Source organism: Penicillium cosmopolitanum (assembly GCF_028827165.1).
Source record: "Penicillium cosmopolitanum strain IBT 29677 chromosome Unknown utg000005l:1.0-4006212.0:1.0-4009387.0, whole genome shotgun sequence".
In the NCBI taxonomy this organism is placed as follows: domain Eukaryota; kingdom Fungi; phylum Ascomycota; class Eurotiomycetes; order Eurotiales; family Aspergillaceae; genus Penicillium; species Penicillium cosmopolitanum.
Window position 1 is genome coordinate 2,388,704 of NW_026622675.1, and position 15,864 is coordinate 2,404,567.

Here is a 15,864-nt window from a genome sequence, read left to right on the forward strand (position 1 = left end):
ATGTGCTGGCTGCTGTGGGTAATTGCAATCTCTCGAAATACTCTGAACATGAATATGCCACTAGAGTCTGCTAGCCAGGATCATACCGGCAAGCTCTTTCGCGCACCCTATATGAAGTCTATTATGATTCCAAAATTATTCTATAAAATTACACCACTACGCTAGCTCCATTGTGACGGAAAAATAGTATATTCAAGTACCTTGCTCATTTATTACCAATATCCAACATCTCTGTTTCCCACTCCAGCAAGGTTTGAGAACCGGATATGGTATGGTGATGATTGCTCCCAAGTATTTGCTGCTGCCTGGCCAGGCAATCTCGTAGTAACTCGAGAGCTTGGGTATTATACCCTAAGGATTTCCAGGTGGAAGCGAGGTTGGCCATACTCGTCAGCGTGTCAGGATGGTCCACGCCGAGCTTCATCTTGCGAGTCTCCATGACCTGCACGAAGAGCTGTTCCGCCTCCTCCCATCGGCCCTGGCTCCTATACGTCGATGCCAGGTTGGCCATACTCGTCAGCGTGTCAGGATGGTCCACGCCGAGCTTCGTCTTGCGAGTCTCCATGACCTGCACGTCGAGCTGTTCCACCGCCTCCCATCGGCCCTGGTTCCAATACGTCGATGCCAGGTTGGCCATACTCGTCAGCGTGTCGGGATGGTCCACACCGAGCTTCGTCTTGCGAGTCTCCATGACCTGCACGTCGAGCTGTTCCGCCTCATCCCATCGGCCCTGGTTCCTATACGTCGATGCCAGGTTGGCCATACTCGTCAGCGTGTCGGGATGGTCCACGCCGAGCTTCGTCTTCCTTGCCTCTATGACCTGCATGTTGAGCTGTTCAGCCTCCTCCCATCGGCCCTGGTTCCAATACGTCGATGCCAGGTTGGCCATACTCGTCAGCGTGTCGGGATGGTCCACACCGAGCTTCATCTTGCGAGTCTCCATGACCTGCATGTTGAGCTGTTCAGCCTCATCCCATCGGCCCTGGTTCCTATACGTCGATGCCAGGTTGGCCATACTCGTCAGCGTGTCGGGATGGTCCACGCCGAGCTTCGTCTTGCGAGTCTCCATGACCTGCACGAAGAGCTGTTCCGCCTCCTCCCATCGGCCTTCTAGTGAATAGGCTTCAGCCAACATCGCCGTACTCGCAAGGGCCTCGTCATCCTCCGCACCTAGCAGTTCGACTCTATGCTTTTGCGATTTCGATGCCATTTCCCTTACATCCGCAATATGGCCGCTTTCTGACGCATACCATGCGCCTCTATAAAGTAGCGTGGCCCATCTCAAGAGAGACTCTCGTGATTCTGGCCGTTGAGACATCGCTGACCGAACGTGAGGATAGAGAGACCGGCACTTCCCCCAATTTTCATATCGACCCGTAGGGAACTCTCCGTACACATTAGCGATAAATGTTTCCCTCCACCGTTCTGTTTCTCCATGAGATTTCAGCCATGCGCGCGTAGTCAGTTGCACTAGTCGATGCATAGCAAAGGAAGTCCCATTCTCGCTAATAGATATGAATGAGTAATTCCGTAAAGTTGTAACATCATCTTCAAATTCCAGACCTCCGTCGGATTCAGATGTTTCCCCGTCACAAGAGTTGTCGAAGAGTTCTGTCCTTGAGGTGCAGCTAGCCGGTGGCTGGCGGATAACACTCTCCGGTATGCCTTGTCGATCGAAAAAGCTCATAAGAGAAAGTAGTTCCGCTGCAGATGGCTTTTCGTCGCGAATATAGTTAAATGATATTTGCCAAGTCACTAGAATTGAGTTCTTTGCTTCCCAATCCCGGTCAAGGTGACCGGCCTCTTTTTTGAGAAGCTTTATCGCTTCGCTATCGCTCTTCTGAAAGTCTCTCAGGTATTGTGATACTGAATAGCGAGGCGCCCGATTTCGAATATAGCATGCGGCCTGGGCTATTGCAAGCGGCATAAACTCGAGTTCTTCTACTAACTGTTGGCTCTCTTGGCTTTCCTCGGGTTGATCAAGAGTCTTCTGAAGAAGCTCTAGTGCCTCAGACCTTGCCATCGGGTTTACGTCAATAAGGTCCTTATGCTTGACCATCCTGAGCGCAGCCTCTCTGCTTCGACTTGTGATGATTATAGATCCATTCCGACATCTGGGAACGTATTCTAAAAGAGGTTTCGTTGAGGCGTTTGGTGGCGCTTTCATTAAAGACCCTTTCCTAGCTGCCGGAGGCGAACAAAGGAACTTGTCATCATCCGCATTATCAAGGATACAAATCCATTTTCCCTTGTTCTCATCCTGCAGCCAGTTTTCGACCAGTTTATATATGTTGGATTTAGGATCTTGACGAGTAGGGATCTTTAGCTGGTCGGCGATGTCTCGGAAACTTTGCTCGAATCGGGCCTCATTGCTTGCGTGGACCCAGATAACCCATGTCTCTGGTGACTCTGATCGGATCTGATACGAGTATTCGATGGCAAGTTGCGATTTCCTCTCACTTGTGAGCTACGGGACACGAACTGGTCGCTTCCTACTTACCCGACACCGCCGAGGCCGACTAGGGCTATTCTCGATCCTGGGATCGAGATTTTCTCGTGAATCGACTGAAGCAGGGACCTACGATAGACGAAGTCTGGATCGCGTGCGAATGGGACAGTTGATAATGGGTTCGGCGGAGTTTCTAGTCGCTCTACAGGAGCAGCGGTTATTAGTCAGGCGGCCTTGATCTTGGTTGAGTTTTCTAACCTGGAGGCAGATGAATTTCAGCGTGGATCGAGCCACTGCTCTGCCCAACCTGGAGTCCACGATTTCTGTCCCCAAATGATATCGATGTTATGATGAAGTAAAGTGCCTCGTGTGTGGTTTGTGATAGTCATCCTTGCTGGACTCCCACGAGCTGAAAGTGGGGCAGTCCTCAGCCTCACCATCATGTGACCCTAAATCGCTAAGCCAAGTTTATAACTACAAGCGCCTCTTTGCCTCGTTTGCAGGACCAACGTCAAGGTTGATACGTCCAAAAATTGATGCGAGGACTGGTCCCAGAAGGTCTGACGTCCAGTGGGAGTTAAAGCTGAAACAATATTGACCTCATTAAGTGGCGGACAAACTCTACTCACAATAATGACATTCGTTAAAATCCGACAATATCCTCCCTACCATGATACTGTACCGTGCCAGCGTATTTGGAAAGGACTTTCAAGCGGCCTTACCTACTTTGGTATGGGAATCTGATCGCCGAACGGAATTACAGTTCATTACGAACCCATGCAAAAGGATAAATGCAGCATGTCATACCAGTGTAGGCTGATTGTCAAATCACAGTACATAAAATATCTAGACTAAAGGAATGTTTTCGTTACAAGTCGGTTCTTTGCGTCGTTTTACCTAAAGACCGATGTCACGAACGAATCGCCGGGCGGCACCTACTTTCACGCCGTGCTTGACAAAGAAACCTGGGTCTTGATCCTCATAGATCTGCATGAGGTCGAGACAGTTTTCGAGGGTCACATCGCGTGCTTTGTTGATGTTCTCCCTGAAAGTCTCATTGCTCACCCGGGATTGCTGCCATTCAGTGTATTCATCCACGGCGACATCTAAGAGGCCGTCAACCATGATTGATTCTGTACAACCGGGGCCGGTGGGCATGGAGTCATTAGCAGGAGGATATATCGATTGCTGAGATGATGCTGCCGGGAGGACAGTGATATTGATGGGAGGACACATTGAACCCATTGTAGCATTCTCCGCAGGTTCCTTTTTTTTGTCCAGACGCTGGTTCTCCTCGGCATAGAGCTGCTCGCGAACACTATCGGGGACATCAGCGTGGGTTTCGAGAACTCCACCTTGCTCCACATATTTGATGAGGGCCTTCAGATGATGTGTCCTTAATCTGTGGTGCCTCTTTCCCTCTGGATCTTGCCAGCAATATTGTCCTTCGTGGCGACATGGAGGCCCAGGACATCGCATGACACGATACACATCACGCCAGACGGAATGTTGGCCGGAGACCTGCTCCGCGTCGATCTGAGCGTCTCGGTCGGCGAGCATCCGTGTGGTCACCGACGACTTTCCTCTCTTATCTGTTCTGGAGGGAAGAGGTCCACTATCCTCTATGTAGTTGATCGATATCTGAAGTCGGATCTTCTTGCCACGTCGGAAAAGATACGCCCACGCTAGTAGCTGTTTCTCTACCACTGTCCAATCAACACTAGTACCTTCAAAATGTTTGTCAATGTTCCGTTGGGAGTTCACCGATAACACCATGTCAGTATCATCCAGTCTCACCCGTCGGCCACGGGCTGTCTTCCGTCGTAGAATGTTACAAGCGTCCTCTTTTATCTGTTCCCAGTAGGATCTAGGCGGTTGAGTCAGGTCCTGTTTGGTATCCTTGACCACCACTCGATTGTTCAATTTGACCCTCCACTCGATCTGGTAGTGGATACATTCCGGAGATTGTTCATCCCAAGCACTCCCATCCGCACGTTCAACAATAGGATCAAAACCCTGCTGGTCGATTGAATGTAGATGCAAAGAAGGTGAATATTGACCAACTATGTTCTCAAGATCGGGTGAACGGCAGATTACTGATGGTGTCCATTCGCGGTCCGGGTAACCAGGGGTGGGGGCATACGAGGGAGTCCGTTCCCATTGATTAGGCAGTTCAGGTCGGTAAGCATCATCATCATCATTATCATCGTTGAAAGGAGTGTAAGTCATCCCCCGAAGCAGAAGATGCCACTGAGGAGTCTATTAACATGGTCGTGTGTTAGCTTCGACCTAGTATGTTACAGTGTCAAGATGAAAAGGCAGTGGCTGACAGGCTGAGTATTATGATAAGCAAGTTCATGAGTAGTCTGTAAGGACAGGATAGTAAGCAAGTAATGCAAGCTACTCTTTGCAAGTTCCGGTGCCGAGTAAGACCCCCAGCCCGTCACTTGGACATAGGAGTGGCAGAGGGAAGTGTCCAGGTTGCCAGGTTCTCGAGGCAATCCCCAAATCTAGTGTTTGATATGTTTGCATTTCCTTGGAAAATTCTAGTTCCCCTGGGTCGCCAATACAATTACGAGACAAGGCACCGTATTTAATGAAAGTAAATAACAGTATCGAGACTGATACAGGAAGATTTATATTCCGGAACTATTCTTAAAGTGCTCTAGTGCCTCTTGGCGGTGAGTCTAGAAAGTCTCTCGGAGAGTGGAGGTTGTTGCACCGGTTTCGCAACGTACTGTACCATCTCGACATGCCGATGATTCCTTGAGGTGTAGTCTTTTTCTGATCTGTCTTCTCTGTTGCAAGATTGGTATCCATTGAAGGCCGCAGAGAGTCAGAAAAGAGAAGAGGCAGCACTACAGTAGACACTTGTTAGAATGAGAATAATCAATTGCTATACAGAATTGGGAGATTGACATCACTGTTGCAAGTATTTTCTTGGGTATTCTCACTCAGAGAGGAGGATATCTTCCCGAAAAGGCAACAGGGTAGAAATATGGCGGAGCAGCCTGCTATATCATCAGTTCTGTATCAGCTATCTAGATCATAATAACGTACCTGTACGCTTGGGATTGCAACAGCTTGTGAGTGGGTATGTCCACTTCTCATCCCCGAATTTGTCTCGTTGAGTTACAGTATGTATCGACATGACATGAACAGAGATTTGGTTGTACAACAGTCATGTCCCCAGAGCAGCAGCTCGAGATGATAAATAATTCTGTCGTTTCATAACTTGGTAGTAAATAGATGATATATGTTAAACGATATACACTACCAGTACATTCAGAGCCCCAGTGGACGCGTCAATGACCGGAAGCAAATAGACTATGTTGTGCACGAGTTTATCCTGAGCAGGACCCTACGTTGAGTAACATACAGCAGTGTACCATCGATAACGCTTTAGAATGTTCAACACCAATCCAACTTTCTCTTGCAGTCCGTTGATCAGCCTGCTGAACAATTCCACATAAGGCCCGATTAGTCAATATTCTGTCGGCTTTTGTTTTTCTGTCGATCTAGGCATTTCAAACTCTAAAGAAGATGGGGCGTTTTTTTAGAGTGACGTTCCTGTTTGAACTTCTCTGTACTATGTTTTCTTTTCAAGTCGCGTGTGGTAGATCTCAGGATTTCCGCATCTGCCAAAGCATCGCAGGGCCCAAAGAAGCACTTCAACACCCATCTATAGACCTGTTCAGTTCTCAAGGCGTCTTTTGTCATCCTATCTGTAGGGTCAAATATTTTGGTGACATAAAGCATATTTGTGCTACCAATATGAGCATCAGTCTGTTGAATCCCGCACCGGTGAACAGGACCAGGAATATGCGTGGCAGATAAGGTTGGAAGAATTGCCTTTGCACTATCAAAACATTTGACTATTACGTCAATGAATTTTTCCACTTTTGCAGAGTTGTATCTGAATTCCGAAGGATCTCTTGCCCTGAGAAGCATATTGTAGGCAAACTTTCGATCCGGCGGGTCATTCAAGATGTCTTGAATCTGCTTTGAATGGAAGCCAAGTCTTTCCGCTAGTTTAGCCATATTATATACGGTATGATAGTCCGCCTCCCCTCGATTCGGAGTTGCGAGCAATCTGCTTTTCTTGATTGGCTCCGGCGGCATCCTATGATAGTTTCGAACGCTATAGAGCCACAGTTGGCGATATCCAATGTCAAAAGAGTCACTGATCTTCAAATTCGCGTATGCAATATCATTATGTCCAAGTTCAATTGGGAATGGATTGCGCCCATTCTTCGAATACTGCTCCTGAAGATCGGAAGCATTGAACATATATCTTAGTGTCAATTGGATTGAATCTTGAATAGGAGGGCAAAGTCGCTTTATACAATTCGACCAACATTCAAGCAATTTGAAATCCTCGAAAAAACTGTACAGTGAAGGAATGAAAACATCCATATTTATGATTCGTTCCACTATAGCCTCTCTCTCACATTCTGTAAAGGAAGAGAATATGCGGCCATCTAGTATCATGGTACGGATATTACTGCTCTCCGGGCTATCCAGATGAGGAAGCTTTAGCTGAAGCGCCTCGACATCTTCCGAGCTTACCTTTTCTAGCTCCAGTGGGTCTTGCGATATACACCCGAACCAGAACGTTTTTATTGTATGTAGATAACTGGTTAATTCCTGCTTATTGTCAGAAACACAAATCCCTGGATTCACTGTTTGATTTGTACAATGACCATCTTACGGCCTAGCGCGAAGAATAGTAAGGGATCTGCAACGCCGTCACACTGAGGAAACGCTACAGTAAGACCCGCTGAATATGGTTCCGACAGTACGCCCTGAAGTAGACTCTCAAAGGTACGTGTGTTCGCAGCATCGCAAATTCATTTTTAATATAGATAAAACATACCTCTCGGCATTCGGCAGCGACGAGACGGGAAATCAGACTGATTCTCATCCCACTCCTCCACAGCCCCGTGACAGGGAGTAGGTCATCGAAGGCAACTCGAAGGCATCTATTCTTTCGGCTGTCAAGCTGATCTAATCGGGTTTGGTTTGTTCTTGAGAGTCGCGAAAACCATCGCTGTCTGAATTGGGCATCACCCTCGGTCTCGTACTGCCTAATTTTGCGATAGATCTCCCCATCAGTGGGTGCAGATTCGTAAGAGTATTCGTCTATCAGGGCATTCCGTAGTCTAGGGCCGATCTCTATATCTTTTAGCTCACATCTCCATCGTCTTATCAAGGTACATACCGTCAGCGTACAGGTCCACCACCCACCATTTGTCACCTGGAAAGAGGAACTCAGATGCTACCTGGATTCTATGCCGCCCGTGGAGTGCTTTCAATTGCCCCGTAGCAAATTGGAGGGTTGGTAGGTTGTCCGACGATGCATGTTTGAGGTCATCGCCCGTTAGCCCATGACTTTGGGTGGCGATACGGAATTCCTCGGAAGATATAACCCCCGGGACTCGATTATGTATATTTAGCCGGTCACAGTCTTTATCATAGAAGATTCTTTTCAAGCGGTCGAGCTTTTTCTGGCTGAGATTTCGAGGTAAAGGTGGGTCAAATTGAATGTCAGAGAGCATCACCTTCGCAGCTCCAATATAGTTTGCATTACGCTCCCGGGCGAGCGACGTTTCATCTTGCCCTTTTCTGGTTGACATTTTCCAAGATCCCACATGGCGTAACGTCTGAATTATATGCTAACTATTTGGGCATGACTCCGCCTGCTTAATAGCCCTTAAAGTAGATGCAATGTTATGCATTAAGTATCCCCTCAATTCAAGTCCTGTATAGATATTATACTCCCGCATTTTCTAATATCAATTGGAAAAGGATTAACTCCAAAGGCACTCCACAATATGATCCGCTGCCAAGTGGCAGGGGGGCATATCATTGAATGCCACAATGGTGTCTACGATCAGGGGCTCAGGCAACAAAAGGGTTAACTTTTGCTTCCATATCCGTCATCTATCATTCCTCCTATCAAAGATATAGAAAATTGAAAATCCTTGGCCTGTTCGCAAGGTGACATGCCTTCTTATAAGAGATCTATATCTCGTCCTGCATTTCGCTCTTGGAGATGCTCATTCGCATGTGTTGGTAACCCTGGAATAATAGACGAGAACAGAAAATACATCTCAGAATGGCCAATGATCCACGTGTGAAGGATGACTGTCACGTCTACTACGAGCTCCAAGAAGCCGCGCTCTTGGAAACAGACAACGAGGGTGACGTACCCCCAACAATCGACCAGAACAGGAGCGGCGAACTTGATCCTGCAGAATACGCTTTTCTTGAAAGTGCCGTGCAGTCTATAGTAGCCTCATTTCTCGATAATTCCTTTGAACAGCGCGATGACGAAAATGATGGGCACTACGAAGTACTTTTGCAAGCGTATGATCTCGCTATAGCTTGGGCACAGAAGAAGTCGTTACCAAATGCAGATCAGGCCAGAACAAGTAAGTTAAACTTGTGTCCCTGCTTTCACTATCTGACGATTTCTAGATTACAACTCTTACGAGAAATCTCTGCAAAGTAACAACAGTAATACCCCACAACCTCCTAGTAATAAGCAGTATTCCGCCAGCAATATCAAGATGTCACGCGGTTCAAAGTCCGTGGATTGTGCCTCCCTGGGAGGCCCATATGCTGAGGCCTTCAGTCGTTTCAATTATACCTGTATACAAATTGAAGGAGACGAGAAAGAGACTACCATTTTACTAGAGCGGATAATTAAAGCAAAGGGCGGCCAAAGGTCTTACTTCGTGGTTCAACGCAAGGTAGAAGGGAAGTATCGCTATGAGATCGCCAAGGCCAACGAGGTAAAGGTGGCATTAGAGGACTGGCAAGCTGAGCCAGACAGATGGGTCGTCGATGAAACTGAAAAGGGAGAAAAATTCCAGCCCAAACAAGCGGGAGTATTTCAAGAATATTGGTTCGCTGCCTATATGACCCCACCTGCGCGCATAGTAGGCACGACCCCTCGGTCCCCCACAACACTATCAGTTGCGGTATCCGATAAGGGCCCGCAGGTTTTGATATTCGGTGATTTAGCTTCATGGATTGGACAGGAGAAAGCAGAATCATTCGTGGAGAAATCTTGCAAATCCCAAGGCGTGCCTACCCCATGGACTGTTATGTCGCAGACAGTGATTGTGAATGATCCGCGATGCCATAATCCAATACAAACAAGACGACAAAAGAGGGAAGTTACCACACTTCCAGAACAGGAAAGCACAGGTTCGCCTAAATTACAGAGTATCAATCCAAGTTCACTGGGATCTATTCAGAGAATAATCGATGAAGCCATGAAGAGAACGCTTGAACCCGTCATCACTGGGCAGCATGAATTCCAGAAACAGTTGTTGGAGATGATGATCAGGATTGAGAAATTAGAGGACCGCCTACCAGGAGCCCCCACGGTAGACCTGAGCAACCAAACATGATTCAGATTTAAGTATATACAGTTCCGTATCGGACCCGTGCTTAAGTACTGGATATTTTAACTTGCCCCCTCCATCGCTTCTGGGATGGACGGGGAGAGAAGAGAGGGGGAAGGTTGTTAATTACTGTATCCTATACTATAACAGATCAGAACTGTTCTCCCTTTCGTAGTATTGGATGCTTTTGATGTTTAATCCTGCGTTATGTATTTTTGCTTCTACTGTGACATCTTAGTTCGACGAATATCATATATATATAAACAATAGGATTCGTGCACTATAGGCCTTAAAATTCAATATAAACATGCAATTATCCTCAATTATACATTTTTTCTCAGAAAAGGCTAACTCGAGATGGACGATAACCTTCGCATCTGGAGAAATTTCAAGCTTGGAAATTTGGTGGACCTGATCAATTTGGACACCAGACAATACGACCGCTCCATTACGCATACCTACGCTAACACTAATTACATCAACAAGATCAAAGATGACGCCGGTCGTACTTTGATGGGAATCCGTCAGGAGGCCTGGTTGCAGCGTAACCTGATTAAGTCGGTGGTGCTCACTGGTGCATCCTCGGTAGTCAAATCGGTTTGCCTTTCTTTATTCAAAGTTTGGAATGTTATCTTACTCTAGACATTGCAGTATTCTCTCAATTGAACATGACACTCCAGAATGGACCCGAATAACCACTGAACCTGGATGCTTGGGATGGCTATATGGCGCGCAAGAACAGGACCTTATAGATCCTCCACGATAACAACAGTGGCAACAACATCGTCATCGCGGGAGATACCCACGTCAACTGGGTCAGCGATCTGGCCTGGCTCGACTACAGCCCATACGACTCCAGCAGGGGGCCGGCGCCATCGGTGTGGAATTCGGCGTAGCAGCCATCAGCTCTCCCTTCTTATTTGCAGAAGACCACTGTTTCTGCGGCAAACGATACCTCCAAGCTGGTTTTCACTGACAGTGAGTGGTTGCATTGGTCTGAGGGATACTACCGCGCATACTTTGAACTCAATATTACCCCAGAACAAGTTGGAGCTCAATTCTTCGGCATGCCTACCACCAAGGAGCGTAATGCTGGGGAAATCTCCCTGGCTAACTGAACTGTTAAGAGCGGCGACAATCGTTTGGAGCGGAACTCGAATAATGTGGCCGCTGGTAGAGTGGTAGCAAATGAGTTCCTCAAAAATGGGGAGGTTGTGCAGACTGACATGATCCACGACACCAGGACTGGTCGTTACTAACCAGCTAGTATGGCAATATTGATTGAATAGGATGACGGAGATACTCATCACAGCTAGGGCATCTCGGACAACTTGTGCGGTGTTGGTAGAAGCGTTATCATACTGGAATATCCCATTCTCATTCTGCATTAGAATAGGAAGGATTCGGCGACATAACTCCTCAATAATAAAGTGATTCACATTCCGAATTCGAATCCCTAAAAAGTGGGATAAGTCCAGTTCGCCATTCAGCCCCTGAAAAAGCAGTCTAGAATATCTATTTAGCTTGCATTCCCTTATGTGGGAGACCCTGGACTTGCCCTCCTTGAGGCTTATTCCTGGGCGGATACTGTAATCTAAGTCAGCTTGCTGTTCTACGTGTGTAGCGTTTTGGGTGAAGAAAAAGTCTTATTCCTCCCTACTACAGTCATTCTCGAAATCACCTTGACCAGTTCACACTGAGATTCTCTTTCTCGGCCCCACGGCCAAGGCTTTAGCGCGGATCATTAATTGGGCAGTACTCATTAAGTTGAGGGCCGTTGTGCAATGAAGTCTGTATCGTATTGTACCTGCCCCTCCTAAATATGCGTGCTACGCCTTGAATATGTGGTAAACAACGATAATTACTGCACTAGATAAGGTGTATATTACAGTGGTGGGTAGCCAGCCCAATTAGTTATCTGCGCCAGGGTCTTGGCAGTGGGACCTGGAGAGAGTTTCCCAGGTTATAGTGGTCAAGGCGATTTCGAGAATCACTGTAAAAGTTTATTCTTAGTTGTAACACAAGTGTATTTTCAACACATGTGTAATTGTCACATATGTGAAAGGATCATATGTAGCAAAAACCAGGAGACTGGCTACATCCCGCCAGACTTATTCAGTGATAAAAATCTAGTTCCCAAAATCTGAGTTTCATCTTGTACTACTTTTAACATCAAATTAATACAGTACACGAGATTGATCTTCATTCCAGATAACAGTACAGTACGCGTTCATTACTACTATTGCATAGGACAGGTGTTTCTGTCTGAGTGTATTCAAAGCATTCCCCGACAGGATTTCGTAATACTAGAGTGTAGAGTGCTGTGCAGTATATTACAGGACTATACCGTATCTATTCCTCTGCCTCAACACAGGATCTAACCAATTCAAGTAAAAAGTCCCAGTGATCACTGTCAATCCACAGCTTTACCTCATATTGTTTAACGAGCCCTCTGCGCCGGTATACCTCACGATGTCCTAGAATCGTTGGATCGGGCGTGTCCTGGTTTCGTACTGTGAGATAACTAGTTCGTACAAGATCTTCGGGTTTGCTTACATCACTCTCGTCGTCGGTAGAGAACTCAACGTCAAGCGGTTCGTATTCCCCATCACCCTTTGCAGAATCTGTATCATCGTCTGGTACCACAAAGGCTTCATCGGATTCTGTTTGAGAATACTCTGACTCTGTCTCACACTCAGTGTCGACAATGTCAATGCTCTCATCTTCTGGAACTTCTTCAATTCCATCCAGAACGGACGGTGTGATCCACTTCGGGCCGGTCGCCATACTGATCATCTATAGAATTGGGCCTATCTGCCAAGTTCGGTAATCGCTAATTCATATATAGCCTGGCGAGCGGTCCTTTGTCGATACATCATACTTTGAGGGCTTTCAAATCGATAGGCATCATTACCTCAGCGACAAAATGCCCGGCTCTCTTTTGACCATCCCCTTCTCTTTGTTCCTGTTCCATCGGAGGAGTACTAAAGCGCCCTTAACAAGAGTGCGGTGAACGACAGAAACCACTTGAAATCCTGAAATGAAAAAATTCCAAAAAAATCCATTATTTCGAAAAAATGCGGTAGATCGCCATACCCGGAGGTCCTGTTGAAATCCGCACCTTTGGCAGTCCCTTGGTTGACCACAGGCACAAAGCTGGCTCGGCATGGAGTAAGATGTTGAACAGTGGTAATACATCAAGACCCAAGCTCCGTATCGCGGTTCTTATAATTAGAGGGCCTATGATTCAGTGGAGTCCAACAAAGAACGGGTGACAAAATGCAAAGAAATGAGAGCGCCGTGCCACTTCACGACAGTGGAAATACCCTGCCGACACACCAGCCAGTGTGCATCACGTCATCATCTGTCCCGACATGGACTGAAAACGACGCCTTCCGGGAGCTCTATCAGAATTGGTATGACTTTCAAACATACAGTACGGTACGGTAACTGCCCGAAAAATACCAACTCACTCTTATGTAGGAAGGATGCCATCTTACAGACATACGATGTCTCTCTATCTGGATTTCGGCCATCCAGAACTGAGACAGACAGAGAGATTCGCATTGTGGTACCTGTAATAAACAGTGCGGATGGATGGCAAACAGCTTATGCTGGGTTCATATCCTTCGGAAAGGCCACGGGCGTGGTCGAGATAACCAATTTTCAAAGCTCCCTTGACATGCGCTGCTTGGACATCGGATACTCGACCACCAAAAATGATGCTTGTCTCGGCGGCTACTACGGAGAGGGCCTCAAATTGGCGGCACTCGTATTTTGCCGGGGTGGATCGCATATTAAGCTCTGCTCCAATAGTTCTCACTGGAACTTTGCCTTGAAAGGACGCGGTAATCGGAACCTCTACTGCAATATTACCCTGGCCAGTAGGGATAAAGTCCAGAGGCTTCGAGACAAGGCGACAAGACGACGCGGTGCGATGTCCCCAAGCGACTTGACCGCCAATATCTGGGAAGATGTTTCGGTCATCATCAAACGAGAGGGCCCTCTAGGAAAGATCACACAGGAGGAGTTTGAGGGATGGTTGAGGACAACAATCGATATTAGTCCCCCATCTGGGCTTATACGAACACTCGCCGGCGACCTGATCCTTGATGGCGCATACTCTGGGTCGCTGTACCTGAAAGGCCTCCGCTTACGTAGTACAGATGACTTACGAATGGCTTATAATCTAGCTCATGGCGTACCGAGTCAAGACCGATCCGAGTTCCTGAACCATCCTCTCCAACTACGTCTTATTACCCAGATATGGGCAGGGGCAATTGCTCAAGGGAACAAGGTCGCACTGACTGCTTACTGTACCCTGCTCAAGGAGCACTGGGATTGCACTGATGTAAAAGATGCAGAATTTATGATCGACGAGCCCACGGCTAAAGCTGTCTGGCGATGCCTCAAAGATGAAGCAAGCTTGCTAGGAAGATTCTATGTTCCTTCAGATAGTAACGACCTGGTATGATTGATCATCGTATCTGTGAATCAATGATTACGTACTATACTAATGCTTGCAAAGGAGAAGACTGACGTACGCGAGCGGCTGAGCCGTGAGCCAGAATGCCTACCAGTATCGCTCTGGCGGCTTTTGAAACGATATGATCTGGTTTATACAACCACGGAGGAGCTATCTCTGCAATTAACACGTTCTGAGCCAGCCACTCTTCCAAACACGCGCTACGCGCAAGAGTTTGACCATACGATTCGGGCTCTTTTCGCTGCAGAACCACAAACACGCCTCCTTCAAACCAAATATGTGAAGGGCAATGACAGGCAGACTGATTTAGCATTTTCTAGAGATGCCAGAATAATATTCATTCATGAACGATGGCTGAGTTTTGACACTGCTCACGCCCGGAGCTACTGTCCCGCCAAGCATGTGTTGTGGTTGCATGACTCCAGCTTTTGCGAACATATATTGAACTGTGTTTATCTGAAGGCCACCTTCCTTCTCCGGTCACACTTATTAGGAGCTGGCCATGGAGAAGTTACTGTGGAAGAAACCATCCAGGCATTATGTCTTCGAGGCCGGGATCGTCTCCAGGCAATGCCAAGAGCTGTTAGGGCATCAGTGCTTCCTCATGGTCAGACAGTCCGGATTGAGTGGGAAGATGGCTATAGTCGAGCTGGTTCCCGTACAATTGGGAGTCATATAGACTATCATGTTACACTGCATGGGGCATCTTGCGCACAACAAAGGAATGCACTATTTTTCACTGATCCGTGCTCTTGCTCTTGCCCAATGGGCCTGGCTTCTCAGAGAGAGCGATCGATTACCTTCGAGTCGCCGGATAGCGAGATGCGATTTCCAATGGTTGCGAGAAACGAAAGGAACTCGATTTTCGGCTTCATTCCTCCGTCATGCGGGCCAATCCTGGGTATAGATCCTGTTCTTCCATCTCTAATATATAATGAGAATGCTATCAGTCAAGAACCACCTGGAGGCTTTGCTTCTGGTCTGGATGGCGACTTAGATCTACCAGGGGGTATCGATTCTCAAGCCTTGCTCAATCCCGACCGAAAAACTATTTCATTTCCAGATTTATCTCAGGATATATGGACTAGCTCCGACAGGTACGTCTTTCCTAGTATCAGGGTCACAGAGATACTCATTCCCCCATGCAGCGTGATGTCAATGGATACACCGTCCTCTCCGGCGTTTTCGCCCCTTCCTGCATGGCAAGGGCCAAGTCCTACGCAATCAATTTCTGGAAATGAGTCGTTAGACGAGCCCCTTGATTGGAAGGACTGGGAGATTCGCGAGGGATTAGATGGAATATTACTCTTCCAGGCGGCTGAACACATTGACATGGTCAGTACCTCCATTCGACAATCACGCTTGCTCTCACTTTAACAGATGGGCTAGTCGCTTACTCAGGTTCGTGAGATCAAGCAAGGCATACAGAAAGGGACTTACATCCAAGTCCAGTTCGCTGGGTGGATGAACAGAGAGTTTCTTCTATATGTCCATGAGGTCTTTCCACGTGCAGG

General features: G+C 47.2%; 6 protein-coding genes across 6 annotated transcripts; 4 read left to right on the forward strand and 2 right to left on the reverse strand.

Moving 5' to 3' along the window:
* Positions 1 to 205: 205 nt before the first annotated feature.
* N7509_003905 (uncharacterized protein) lies at positions 206 to 2,838 on the reverse strand (the record flags this gene model as incomplete). The annotated part of the gene is made up of 3 exons (XM_056628542.1): positions 206 to 2,459; positions 2,501 to 2,651; positions 2,757 to 2,838. The coding sequence occupies 3 exons, from the start codon at positions 2,836 to 2,838 to the stop codon at positions 206 to 208; spliced, it is 2,487 nt and encodes an 828-aa protein (XP_056491276.1).
* Positions 2,839 to 8,567: 5,729 nt separating this feature from the next.
* N7509_003906 (uncharacterized protein) lies at positions 8,568 to 9,870 on the forward strand (the record flags this gene model as incomplete). The annotated part of the gene is made up of 2 exons (XM_056628543.1): positions 8,568 to 8,883; positions 9,149 to 9,870. The coding sequence occupies 2 exons, from the start codon at positions 8,568 to 8,570 to the stop codon at positions 9,868 to 9,870; spliced, it is 1,038 nt and encodes a 345-aa protein (XP_056491277.1).
* A 351-nt stretch (positions 9,871 to 10,221) lies between these two features.
* Positions 10,222 to 10,982, forward strand: N7509_003907 (uncharacterized protein; the record flags this gene model as incomplete). Its single annotated transcript, XM_056628544.1, has 3 exons — positions 10,222 to 10,461; positions 10,617 to 10,742; positions 10,791 to 10,982. 3 exons carry the CDS (start codon positions 10,222 to 10,224, stop codon positions 10,980 to 10,982), a joined length of 558 nt encoding a protein of 185 aa, XP_056491278.1.
* A 1,234-nt stretch (positions 10,983 to 12,216) lies between these two features.
* N7509_003908 (uncharacterized protein) lies at positions 12,217 to 12,651 on the reverse strand (the record flags this gene model as incomplete). Its single annotated transcript, XM_056628545.1, has 1 exon — positions 12,217 to 12,651. The coding sequence occupies one exon, from the start codon at positions 12,649 to 12,651 to the stop codon at positions 12,217 to 12,219; it is 435 nt and encodes a 144-aa protein (XP_056491279.1).
* An 895-nt stretch (positions 12,652 to 13,546) lies between these two features.
* N7509_003909 (uncharacterized protein) lies at positions 13,547 to 14,338 on the forward strand (the record flags this gene model as incomplete). Its single annotated transcript, XM_056628546.1, has 1 exon — positions 13,547 to 14,338. One exon carries the CDS (start codon positions 13,547 to 13,549, stop codon positions 14,336 to 14,338), a length of 792 nt encoding a protein of 263 aa, XP_056491280.1.
* Positions 14,339 to 14,380: 42 nt separating this feature from the next.
* On the forward strand, positions 14,381 to 15,727 carry N7509_003910 (uncharacterized protein; the record flags this gene model as incomplete). Its single annotated transcript, XM_056628547.1, has 1 exon — positions 14,381 to 15,727. The coding sequence occupies one exon, from the start codon at positions 14,381 to 14,383 to the stop codon at positions 15,725 to 15,727; it is 1,347 nt and encodes a 448-aa protein (XP_056491281.1).
* Positions 15,728 to 15,864: the final 137 nt, after the last annotated feature.